The following is a 13,888-nucleotide window of genomic DNA, read 5'->3' as shown; positions in this document are numbered from 1 at the left end:
AACTGTAAAAACTCATATGGATTAGTTTTGCAATCTCTTTATGAACTTATTTTTAAGCGTCAAAGTTCTAGTTGTGTAGCTGTTAATGGAGGGACAGAAATCTCTCAGATTTCATCAAAAAGATGAGGAATTAATGACAGAATTTTCATTTTTGGGTGAACTAACCCTTTAATAATGTTAAATGTTATTTAAACAGAATATGCTGTTATTTTACATTTGATTACTCTGTTACACTGAAAACTACTGTTAGACCTACATGAAAAACGTATTTCATGTGTATCTTTGTGCTTTATTTTCATTTGAGAGTAGTCCTGAACCTATAACACACACCAAACCGTACTGAAACCGTGACCCTAAAACCGTGATACAAACTGAACCGTGAGCTATTTGAACCATTACACCCCTAGTCAATAGTGCTATTGAGTTAATGATCCGTGAACTTCAGCGATGAGGCTCACAAGAGGATATGACATCATGGGCTATATCTAGAGTGACACATTTGATTTGGCTTTGCTGGTAGTAGTTATTCAGAGCTTGACAACATCCGACCACAAGCTCTCACTATCTAAAATTCTCATGGCTGGTTCAAAATTTTACTTTAAGGGGTGTTTTTTTTGCCCACTTAAATTGATTTCTTGGGTCATTTTTACCATTATAAGGACGGGGGGCGGGGGGGGGGGGGTTACGTTATTACATATATATATCATCTTTTATGTTAAATTAAATTTAATCATTTCAATTAGATTAATAATACACTATAGGGCTGTTACCAAATGAAATTAGTATCAACAAAAGGTGGTACAGAAGCTACATCTAAAGTGGCATTGGATTTACACACTTATTTCAATTTTTACTATGAAGGCATTACACTTTGATTACATTTGCTTATTTTTTTGTTAATTTTTTTTAATTAAAAAATTACATTTAATTCTATTTTTTAAAATGTAAAACTAAAAGTGCCAGTAGGTCTTAAAGGGATTGTTCACCCAAAAATTCTGTCATCATTTACTCACCCTCAAGTTGTTCCAAACCTGAATGAATTTCTTCTATTGAACACAAAAGAAGATATTTTGAAGAATGTCAGTAAATGGGCACCATTGACTTCCATAGTATTGTTTTTTCATATTATGGAAGTCAATGGGGTCCATCAACTGTTTGGTCACCCATAATATTTGAATTGTCAATGTATTACCAATGTGTCATTGAATAATTCACTCAACCATGGATTAACTCAGTAATGAAACACCACTGTCTGCTGCTAAGAGACGCGCAACGGTTCTAATGTGATTTGTTTTGATCTATTTTCATTGGCAAAATACGGACAATATTTTATCTAAAATGTAAGTCACTTAATGTTAACTTTGTTTACTAGACTGTTGTAAGAAAGCAACATCACATTTGCAATCTTGCTGATATCTGTGAAAAATGTCAGTCTTGTTTGTGTGATATTGCTTAATTATATCATGTTATAAATATAGAACAGTAACAAGAACTGTTGCATTTTTCATATCTTGACTTTTTGAGGGCATTTGTATCAGTTTTAGTGGCATGGTTCTATCCATCAGCTGTTGATTGGATGGAGGGAGATCTAAATGCAAGCTTGCAGTCAGTAGAGTCACATTGTGGAAGTAAAAACTCCATTTATTTTCTCCACAGGGGAACTGATTTTTAATGATAACTTTCAGAGGAGGACTGTGAACCTGTAAAGACAGGCCTACTGTGAGCTCATTGATGGTATATGCTTTTAAGCGGGTCAAATAATTGAAGTCCGACATACGTCAGCAGAGAGTGTTGTCGTATATTCCAGTGTTGGTTTGACTGGAATATCCAGCTATGACATTTTAATGAAAAAATTACTAAGTCAAAAAATCAATTTTAAATTAAATATAAGAGGCGACATAAGAGGCATTTAAGAGGCGACATAAGAGGCATTTAAGAGGCGACATAAGAGGCATTTAAGAGGCGACATAAGAGGCGACATAAGAGGCATTTAAGAGGAGACATAAGAGGCATTTAAGAGGCGACATAAGAGGCGACATAAGAGGCATTTAAGAGGAGACATAAGAGGCATTTAAGAGGCGACATAAGAGGCGACATAAGAGGCGACATAAGAGGCGACATAAGAGGCGACATAAGAGGCATTTAAGAGGAGACATAAGAGGCGACATAAGAGGCGACATAAGAGGCGACATAAGAGGCGACATAAGAGGCGACATAAGAGGCGACATAAGAGGCGACATAAGAGGCATTTAAGAGGCGACATAAGAGGCGACATAAGAGGCATTTAAGAGGCGACATAAGAGGCGACATGAGATGCATTTAAGATGCAACATAAGAGGTGACAAGATGCATTTAAGATGCAACATATGAGGCGACATAAGAGGTGACAAGATGCATTTAAGATGCAACATAAGAGGTGACAAGATGCATTTAAGATGCAACATATGAGGCGACATGAGATGCATTTAAGATGCAACATAAGAGGTGACAAGATGCATTTAAGATGCATTTAAGATGCAACATAAGAGGTGACAAGATGCATTTAAGATGCAACATATGAGGCGACATGAGATGCATTTAAGATGCAACATAAGAGGTGACAAGATGCATTTAAGATGCAACATAAGAGGTGACAAGATGCATTTAAGATGCAACATATGAGGCGACATAAGACGCGACATGAGATGCATTTAAGATGCAACATAAGAGGCGACATAAAATGCATTTAAGAGGCGACATAAGAGGAGACATAAGATGCATTTAATATGCAACCTAAGAGGCGACATACGAGGTGACATAAGATGCATTTAAGATGCAACATAAGATGCAACATAGGAGGCATTTAAGATGCATTTAGAACATTGAAAATGTAGTCTATCTAAGCTAGCTGTGTTTATTTTCAGTTAGAACTAACACACAACCAAAGGGTGCTAATAAATAAGCTGTCGAGGACGTGTGCATGGGCATGTTTCGTTTGAAACCAGACTGTGAATTTTGACGCTTGCATCTGATGGTTTCATACGCATGTTTTAATCAAGTATTGAAACCGTGTTTTGTGTGTGGGACTAAACTGATGGCTCTGTGTCTGCAGGGAGCTCACGTGACGATAAACGCACGGGCGGAAGAGGACGCGGAGCCTGACACCATCATGCAGAAAGTGGCTAAAGCCTCAGGAGCCAACTACAGCTTTCACAAAGAGACCAATCGCTTCAGAGACGCCGGGCCGCAGGGGCCTGTGGTCAGTGTCACGCACATCATGCACCAGAGCACTGTCCAGTGCAGCTTTTATTTCCAGTCCTACAACATGCCTATACTACTGGTCAAAAGTTTGGGCTCAGCACAATTTTTCTTTTTTAAAGAAAGTAATACTTTTATTCAGAAAGGACACATTAAATTAATCAAAGGTGACAGTACAGACATTTATAATGTTATAATTTCTATTTCAAATAAATGCTGTACAACAGTTTACATTAAGTTAAGCAGCACAACTTCAACAACTATTTTCAACATTGATGATAATGATTAGAATGATTTCTGAAGGATCATGTGACTCTGAAGAGTAATGATGCTGAAAATTCAGCTTAGATAACAGGAATAAATTACATTTTACAATATATTCACATAGAAAACAGTTCTTTTAAGTAGTGTTGTCAAAAATATTGATATTTCGATATGTATAGATACTGAAATATCTGAAATGGTTCCAATACTCCTTTTCTGCAGTATTGATATCGCTAGTATCAGGAATACCAGCTGCGCGTTGGCACACACCCGCCTCCTCTCACTCAGTTGTCTCATTTGCTCTGGTTGAATGGTGCTGTATTGTGCAAAATCTTACTCATTCCTGCAGGTTTCGTGCTCACACCAAAAGCCACACACTGATATATGTGGTGCTGTCATAAAGCCGCCTCTCCAACAGTTTGCGAGAACCAAACTGAGTTATTTTTCGTCGCTTATTGCACCTAAACAGGCAAATACACACAAAAATATGTCAAATGTCTGTCTTGGCAAGTATTCAGGTAAATACAGTCAGTTTTGGAACATAAATAGTTAAGAAAACTCATGTTGTGTATCAGTATATTGGATCCATGCATTAGCTCTTAAAGTGACAGTAGCCTAGTAAACCTGCTGCCGTCTGTCATGTTAATCAAAGAACAAAAGACAGAGATATCACCCACTGATCTTGACTAAATAACTTAAATAATTTAATTGTAAACATAAAGTTGTCTTAAATTTTTACAGTGAAGAATATCCAGTGTTATTTTACATCTGATTAGTTTAATTTCTTATCTGAATACTATTAGCCAACCTGAAAAACCTAAAGCCGTGTTTAATTTGTCTGTTAATTCTATTATATTTATTTGTTTATTTGATTTTAAACAGTTTACTTGTGTTTTTTTTGTTTTTTTGTAAATTTAGTTTAGTTTCAACGAAAGCCTCCCTGTGTCGTGTGTAAGCTATTGCAACAAAATTACCCAAATTATCCAAAAATTACGAGATAATAACAAATTATCTGTATGGCAGTTTAAATGGCAGTTTTCCCCGTGGTATCGAAAATAATATCAAATATCAATATTTTTCAAGGTATTGTATCGAAGTTTGAAATTCCAGTATCGTGACAACACTCATTTTAAATGGTAATGATATCCACAATATTACTGTATCAATTAAATGCTCCCTTGTTGAGCAGAAGAGACGTCTTTTAAAAACTTTTTTAAAAATCCTACTTGAATCTTAGTGTACGTTCATCTTGAAAAACAGGATTTTCATTGCTCTTTGAAGAGGCTAATCATATAACAGAGGTAATTTAAATACAGAAGTCTTAAAGGTACAGTAGCAAATAGCCTGTTTAATACCAGCGGTCTGAGAGGAAATGGCCATTTAGTAAAGCAGTTTTTGGTGCAAAATAGTTAAGAGTAGCATTACTAACATTGACCCATCCTTGTAGTCATGAGTGCATGTAATCATCTAGTTGGATTTTTACACTGCTTCTGAAAGAGATTTTCTGTTTTTTCATCTTTGGTAAGTGTAGTTGTCAGCTGAAGTAGGGATGCACCAATATGAACATTTTGGCTGATACCGATAATTCTTTATATTTGAAAGCCGATAACCGATATATAGACCGACAAATCTAAATCCAAATTTCCAGAGAGCCTGATTACAAAAACAAACAAAAAAACATTACATCCATGTCCCAAACGCACAATTATAATGTTCTTATTATAATTTTATGTAGCCTACAGTATATGACAGATTGGTGCACATTTTACGTTGAACTTTATTTGCCTTTACAGGGCTCCAGACTGCGACCAAAATTTGAGAGTGTGCGACTGAATTTTACATCCAGTCGCACATGTGCGACCAGTAAATTTCATCTCGTATAGTGTGTCATAGTGGGCGACAACCGATGTCGCGTCTGCGATGCTTCACGACAAAAAGACTAGCATGTTTAATTTTTTAACGGTCCTCCATGACGGGTTCCGTCAAGAGTGAGTGTGAGTGAGTGAGTGAGTGAGTGAGTGAGTGAGTGAGTGAGTGAGTGAGTGAGTGAGTGAGTGAGTGAGTGAGTGAGTGAGTGAGTGAGTGAGTGAGTGAGTGAGTGAGTGAGTGAGTGAGTGAGAGTGTGTGTGCGTGCGTAAGCGAGAGTGAGTGAGAGTATGTGAGTGAGTGCGAGTGCGAGTATGTGAGTGAGTGCAAGTGCGTGTATGTGAGTGAGTGCGTGTGTACATATATGTGCGAGTGAATGTGTGTGTGAGACGGCTCGCGATGACTGGTCGTAAAGCAATGTGTAGTCTGACATGTTTCTTGTCCACGACATGACAAGATTTTTAGGAGTCAAAATCGTGTAATCTGACAGTGACTATCGTAACATACAAAAACATTGTGTAATCTGAACCAGGCATAACTATAACTATGGTATACTGTGGTTATAAAAGTAGCGTACATCTTTTTCCAGCACTTCAAAACTATATCATATTTAAATGTTATTTTTAATGTGTTGACCAAAACATTTTTGTTCATCCTTTAAAGATTGTCTCTATTTATAAAACTGAAGGTTTCAAGAAGTAGGAAAACTCACACTTATTTTAAAAAAAAAAAAAAAAAAAAGACTAAATTACCATTGTAAACATGGTAATGGTAAACATGGTAAGGGCGTTTATTGGCTATTTTCACTCCCTAATATATATATTGTCACTCATTTTGCTTTTGAATTAATATTAAGACATTATGAATGATAATAATTAAAGTTAACTTTATCTATACACCTCAAATTAAGCTCAGTGCTTTGTCATCCCACAGTGCTACCAAACACTTTCTGTAGAACTTACCGTAGTGCTGCTGCCTTCAAATGTTAGTCTGGAGCCCTGTGAACTTAAAATAAAACTGCACCATAATTTCTATACGTTAAGTCTATTTATTATCAAAGCATTTGTCTGTAATAGTTATTTAGGGGGAAAATGTGAAGGTGTGCCCCTAAATTTTCTGCTTGCGCTCCTAAAATTTTAAGTCAGGGGCTACAGTGCTCCTAATAAAAAAAGTTAGTCTGGAGCCCTGCTTTATTGAAGTGATTTCAATCATATTTCAAGCAACTCAAAACCATCATGTTGAACAGTGCACATCTGAAGTGTCTCAGCTTGAAGGAAATAATACATTAGTTATCGGCTTTAAGATATCGGCTGATACCGATATGCTGGCGGTTATATCGTGCGTCCCTAAGCAGAAGGCATCAGACAGGTCTTGTGATGGCACAGTGGTGTCCGGGTCAGTGCCAGCCTGCCGCATGTTTATCTCGAGCGCGCTTTCACAGTGCTGCGTCAGGAGATTCACAGGGAGGGAGCCAGAATGCTGGGAATGTGAAAACTGTTATGGTGGTTTGGAGTAATTTCTCTGCTGAGCTCCAAATGACCCAACAAACTGCAATTAAATGAGCTGAGTCATTTATCTACAGGACACTGGGAATGCGTAAACATCTTTTTGATGTATTGTTAGTCTTGCTTTTGTTTTAACCCCTGCAGAAGCTGTGAGAGCTTATTAATACCACCATGTGCATGCTTATTAAATATTTTGGCTAATGCTTATAGCTATAAGAGTGTCACTCTCAGCTCCGATTTGTATTTTAATATGTTCAGTTTCATTCCACAAAACCTTTCCACTGAAATAAGCACAGAAAATGCAAAGTCTAAGAATTCCGTCTGGACTTAGTTATAATTAACCAGTCATTGTTTTTTCCATACAGGGATCGGTTTACCAGAAGACTAACGCCATGTCTGAAATCAAGAGAACCAACAAAGACACTTTCTGGGCCCAAGCAGAGGTAATGCTCACATGGTTCAGAGTTTCTGCGTAAAGTATGTTGTGCAGTTGCCTCAGACAAAATAAGCATTTTAATGCAATTCTCAAGCTTTTTGACTCCAATATTTGAAGGCTCCATTACTTTTTAGTTTATGATATACTGGATAAGGATATCATTTTTGAAAAATATTTGTTACTCACAATTTTTACTCATACCCAATTTTTTGAGTTTGTCATTAATAGAAAAAAAGTATATTCTTTAGAATATATATATATATATATATATATATATATATATATATATATATATATATATATATATATATATATATATATATATATATATATATATCCCTGTGTAGATTTTTTTTTTATATAAATTTACATGACTTTTCCAAGTCTAGAAATCACATTTCTATAATTAGCCTACCTCATTTATCCAGTTTTTCATAGTCTGTGGGAATCCTGCTTCTTTAAAGATGTTGTTGATGGTGTGAATCTGTCTTTTTTAGAATTATTTCATGTAGGACTGTCAAGCGTTTAAAGTTTTTTATCTAATTAATTTCGTGATGTGCCGATTAATTAATCACAAATTAATCGCACATCAAACTTGGCTGATAAATTACCCCTAAAAGATGATTTAAAGTCATTATTGTTTGAAACGAGAAAAGCATCAAATAGACATTTCTTCCTAAAGCTGCTTTTTGTAATATTTAATTGATTTATTACACATAAATGTTTGGGCTGAATTCAGAAGCTGCATCTGAATTTGTATTTAAATATATTTACAGACCAAACCAGTTACCAACATTCTTCAAAAGATCTTCTTTTATATTCCGCAACAGAAAGTCATAGGCTTTAAAACGACATGAAGACAACTAAATGTAAAAAAATAATAATAATTGGGGCAAACTGTCCCCAAAATATGTGTTTTTTTTTTTGTTTTTGTTTTTTTATGAAGTGATTCTCTAAATAAGATACTAAAATTGCCAGTAGGTGGCGGTAAATGTCTAAATGAGTAAGTCATTCATTCGATTCGTTCAAACGGCTGATTCATTCAGGCATGAAGTAAATGGCTCTCTTTATAAATGAGTCATTGAATCATTAGTTCACCCGATTGATTCGCTCAAACGCGGATTCATTCAGAAAAGAAACACCGTTGTGTGTTACAACAGTTCTGCTCTGGCTTTGTAAGTAATATTTTCATTATGAAAACTGAGACCATAACAAAACAGACAAAATTGTGTCTAAAATATAACAATATTATCTTCTTATTTATTGAACTGTTGTATAAAATCAATATCACATTTGCACTCATGCTATTTGGGACAAAAACAGCACTTGTGTGATATATTGCTTAGAGAATCAAGAGTAGTTTACAGATCAAGATCATACAGCCATATTCTCATTCTGCCTTTTATATTTAAACTATTTCTGTTTAGCTCAATGCTTTTGTCTCTTTCTCAGAAAGACGAGGAGAAGCGTCTCCAGGAGGAGAGGAGAAGGGCATCGGAGGAGAGGCAGCGGCTGGAAAGAGAAAGGAAGGACCGAGAGGTGAAGGAGGCCGAGTTACGGGACAAGAAAGCCAAAGAGAGAGCGTCAGAGATCGATGAACAGAGGTCAGTGTGCGCAGATAAACGTCTCGTGTGTTTCAGAGTTTTTAAAGGGATGGGTCAAACAAAAATCATTTACTCACTCGTTCCAAACCTGTATGACTCTCTTTGTTCTGTGGAACTGTTGGTAACCAAACATTTTCAGTTCCCTTTTACTTCCACTATATGTAGAAAAAATACAATGGAAGTCAATGGGACCCGAAACTGTTTGGTTGCCAACATTCTTCAAAATATATTCTTTTGTGTTACGCAGAAGAAAGACAGTCATTCAGGTTTAGAACAACACGGGTTTAGTTGAGTGAGACTTTTCATTTTTTGGTGGATTATCAATGAGATCAGAAAGGGTCATTTTTACCGTTCATTTTTACAAAATCTTACAATTTCAAACCATGTTGCACTTTGATATAAAGTTACGAGCCGGCTGAATAGCGCCTGCTAAGTGTAAATGTGTTTGTGTAATAGAAAGTACCAACAGAAGCAGGACGTGGATAATCAAGGCCAGCAGAAACAGCAGTGGGTAAGCGACACAGACACACACACACACACACACACACACCCACACACCTGTTGGGTTATTTAAATCCACATATCGCCACTCTGAACATGTTCTGACACGGTTCCTGTGGAGAAGCCGCAATATGTGTGAAGCCTTCATGCTAGCACACAAACACACTGGACTGCTTTTGTCACTCTTTGGATATATCAATATCAGGAGACTGTTGAAAGGTGATTTAACTTTCAAATCAAACTAATATAGAGTGGTGCAGGTATGAAATCACTTTGTAGGCCAAAACGCAGCATTTTAGTTAGCGTTTTAGCACTTCCGGTTTCATCTTCCCGAAGTCAGTGGGTTTTTTGAATGGGTTAAATGGCTGAAGTAAGGTCTGTGGTGAACACAAGCTCAAGACACTTTCACGTTTTATTCCACGACCTAAAATACATCAATATTCCCCCACTTACGATTTTTTTAAGCTGTAACTCAAATGTTCTGGGTAAATGTTTTTAGATAAAAATAGAAAGAGCTGGAAGTTTAGTGAATTTTCTAATCTCTTGTTTCTGAAAACACTTTTAGGCATTCAAATCTGATTAGCAATTTATTCTGGCTACAATTCACCCACTGATTGTTTGATCAGTCGTAAAGCAGGAAGTTTCTCTAGATGGTCATGAGCAGATCGATTTGAAATCATAATTCTGAGAACAATGCAAAATGTACAGGTTTCTTTCTCACCTCGACTTATTTGGAACATGTCACGCTTTATATTTTCGCATTGCTCCATGTTTATTTGCAGTGTTGGGTGTAATGCATTACTAAGTAATTAAAGTCCCCCTGTAGAAAATATTTTTTTCCCTTAAAATCATCTTTGATCACCAAAATTATATATTTAAATGTTTTTTCCTTGAAAAAAAATTCTTCATGTCTTAAAATAGCTTGAATATAACTTGACACCCTTGCCTCATTTAATATATACGCGGTTCTATGAATATGCAAATGAGCCCCGCCTCCACTCACTCACTCAGCTCAGAGATCCACTGGTTGACGATCACACGTTGATCTGATTGGTTACAAGGTAGTTTGTGACGTCAGAAACACCAGCGATTTCAAAGCGTGTTTTTGAGACTGTCTTTGGTTCACTGCAGTTTTAAGGAGGAAATACTCAGCAATGCTGTCGACTTATGAATTTACACATGGTTTGTCTTAAAGCATATTAAAAACACCACATAGACATATAAACAACATTAAAAGCTGAATTTTCACAGGGGGACTTTAATAACTGTCTTTAATATAAAACAAGAGTGGATTTAACATCAAAATTTTACATCTAACGTGTTAAAATATAACCTCCCTTTAAATACTTTGGCCAGATCAAGAATAATGTATGCTATTTTTTTACTATTCATTTGAAAGAATCAAAAAAGCAGTTTCATGTCTATCCTTTTGTTCAGCTGGTCGAGGTTGATAAGGGATTTAGAAAGTAATTAGTAATGCAATACTTTTCCGAGAGAGTAATTAGTACATTGATCTAACCAAGATGTAATAATTAGTAGCTAGCAATAATTACCTTTTTAGAGCAACTTACCCAAAAGTGTTTATTTGTCAATCTCACATGTAGAGAACATAAAGCAGTCCGTCCCACTAATAGCCACGTAAATATATCAACCATGTTATAGCCAATCATTATCATAGTCACAATTCGACCAGTGCATGTCATCCTGCCTAATGTCTATAATTCAAAGACCACAACAGCAACAACTTCTCTTTTTTCAGCATAGTGTGGTTGTCTGAACCCACTGTTCTTCAGTTATCATCTTAACACTTCTATGTCCACATTCATAATCTTCAAACCACATTTCCAAAATGTACTCTTAGCTGAGTCGCTGTGACAGAAATATGTGACCTGCAGCATCTGTGGTTTTGTGTTTAGGCCATATGCACAGGAGACTGACTCACACAGTTCACACAGGTCCGAGCGCCCGATCTGCAAGGGCCGCAGCTGATTAAATCAGAAATCACGACTGGTATTACCTACCTACCTCGATAGCATACTCTCTGGGTTAGCATCGCAGCAGGTTTTGATGCAAAGCCCTCATTTATGAGGTAAACAAGCCTTGTGAGCTGCCTTGCTGTATACGTACGCAGCTGCATTTAAAAGGCATGGTCACATTTATATATATTGGCAAGTTTTTGTGGGCGAAATCCAGTCATTTCAACAGGAATCAGCATGACCAGTGATTTCCTGTGAGAGCGAGAGATTTCCCCACGCAGTTTGAACTCGCTGCTCTGGCCAGCAGAAAGCTGCTTGGTTTTAAAGTGACTTCTGTGTGAGCTGTGCTTCATACATTGCTATTCGCTGTGCTTACCATTTTAATTGTAATGGAAATTTGTGATCAATTTCCAATGGTCGAATGCGTCGTACAAATAACACTACTAAGCGAGAAGCACTCAGGAGACTCGACTCACAATTGATTTTAGTATAGTTGGATGTTAGCATGTTGCTAAGCTAACAGTAAAATACACTAATTACCACATATACTACACATTTCGAACAAAGTCAGGCCAAAATGAAGTACGTTTGGGGTTTGAAGCGGCTTGCCAAAGGCAAACTCCTTCGAACTGCCATTGGTCTGTGGTGATGATGTAATGGGTAGGTGTGTCTCTGAGGCTCCGCCTTCTTTGACATGGAAACCTATCCGGTTCATTTCTTTTGTTCGGTCCGTCAAGGTCCGATGCGAATAAAACATAAACACTGAAGAGCCGCTTTAAAAATGAAACTCACGTTGTAATTCTAACTGTTTTTCATGTTCAATACTGTAAAGCTGCTGCTTTAAAGCAACCTACTGTGGAAAGTGCTATATAAATAAACGTGACGTGACTGGACTGCTGAATTGTAGAGCTTGTGCAAACACATCCACAACACTATGATCAGATGCTTTCTGCACTCCTGTTTTCTCACCGCTGTCAAATGGGTGGTGAAATAGTTATATTTAGTTAGTTCGTTGTTTTTATCTTTACCTTTTTGAATTGACTGTATTAAAGGGATAGCTCACGCTAAAATGGAAATGAAGTCGTCATTCACTCACCCTGGTGTTGATCTAAGGCAGTTTTTTTTTTAAGTGTCCCGCTCGCGCTCATCCATATAATTGCATCAATTCTTTTAAAAAGATGTAAAAGTTTCTCAGAATGATCCCATGTGACATGTGACGTATATATATTCCAAGTGTTCTGGGGGTATACGATAGGATTTGGTATAAAACAACAACAACAAAAAATGAAATTTGAATGTATTAATAAACGAAAATCCTCTTGTGCGTTAATAAGACTCAATTAGCACCGCAGTCGCCCAGGAAAAGCACACAAGTTATGAGAAATCAAGATTAATAAATGCTTAACAAGAAATACAATGCCGAGAAATGTCCCAAGAAAGTATCCGTGTAGTTTCTTCACTGAGTTGAATATCTCCGGACCGGATCTCTGTTTGTCTGATGACAGTCGCAATGACAGTTGAGGTGTGAAAGCAATAACTTTGTTACGACGAACACAACAGATCTATCCACCTCAGAGAAGAAAGGACATGGATTGTTTTTAATGTTGCATTTTTATTCATCTTGAACTTGTGTGAGTCGGAGTGAACTGTGGCGCTGATAGAGTTTCACGAACGTGCAGTCGGGCACAGAAGATCAACGGCCAAGCTCAGGATTTTCCTTAAATAATACATTAAATTCTGGTTTGTTTTTCACTAAATCCTATCGTAAACCCCGAGAACATTTGGAATATACGTCACATGTTGCATGGGATCATTCAGTGAACAGTTTTTAAATCTTAATGCTGGTCGCTATTCACTGCCATTATATGGATAAGCGCGAGCGGGACGTTTTATTTCTCCTTTTGTGATCCATAAAAGTAAAAAGGGCATACGGAATTACAACACCACCAGGGTGAGTAAATTATGACTTTAATTTTCTTTTTTGAAAAAGGGGTGAACTATGCCTTTAAGTATATTTATATATTCAACTTTTCTCTTGTCCACCTTCTTAGGTGGATTTTTAACTGAGCTCTGTGAAAAATACATGCAATTCTGCTCTAGAATTTGGAAGAAAGCATCTTATTAGACATATGAAACCTCAAAACTAGGTTTTGTAATGGAATGAAGTATGTAAGAGTTAAAGTGTGCTGCTGTCCATCAGGAGGAGGAGGAGAAGCAGGCGGCGCAGAAACCCTTTAAGCGTGGAGAGTCGGTGGAAAAAGCAAACGTGAGTGTGAGGAAGCACCAAACATCTCTTCTGGCCCTGGACTGAAGGACTTCTAACTTTCTAACTCTTTCTTTATACAGTGTGGTAGTGTCCTTTGCTGCTGAGTCTGACTTATAGCTTTTCTGGCTTAATCCCAGTTTATAAACCTGTTGGTTCCGGTCATGAATGCTAATTTGTCAGGACAGTGTTTGTAAAAACATTTGCTCTCCACTGGTAAAATACGCACTTATAAG

At 36.9% G+C, this 13,888-nt stretch overlaps 1 protein-coding gene across 9 annotated transcripts in view; it reads left to right on the top strand.

Moving 5' to 3' along the window:
• dbnlb (drebrin-like b) overlaps nt 1-13,888 on the top strand; it is a 33,189-nt gene that overhangs the window by 7,101 nt on the left and 12,200 nt on the right. For 4 of the 9 annotated variants that reach the window (XM_079896213.1, XM_079896209.1, XM_079896207.1 and 1 more), the window contains exons 5-9: nt 3,092-3,238; nt 7,238-7,315; nt 8,761-8,912; nt 9,369-9,423; nt 13,590-13,655. In XM_079896213.1, coding sequence (XP_079752339.1) covers nt 3,092-3,238; nt 7,238-7,315; nt 8,761-8,912; nt 9,369-9,423; nt 13,590-13,655 — 498 coding nt within the window. Of the gene's footprint in view, nt 1-3,058; nt 3,239-7,237; nt 7,316-8,760; nt 8,913-9,368; nt 9,425-13,587; nt 13,656-13,888 lie in introns of those variants that run through there. The other 5 variants (XM_079896214.1, XM_079896211.1, XM_079896208.1 and 2 more) reach the window with 2 other exon arrangements.

Source organism: Squalius cephalus (genome assembly GCF_949319135.1).
Source record: "Squalius cephalus genome assembly, chromosome: 16".
Classification (NCBI taxonomy): Eukaryota; Metazoa; Chordata; class Actinopteri; order Cypriniformes; family Leuciscidae; genus Squalius; species Squalius cephalus.
The sequence above is the reverse complement of the archived record's forward strand: the minus strand, read 5'-3'. Positions and strand labels throughout refer to the sequence as shown.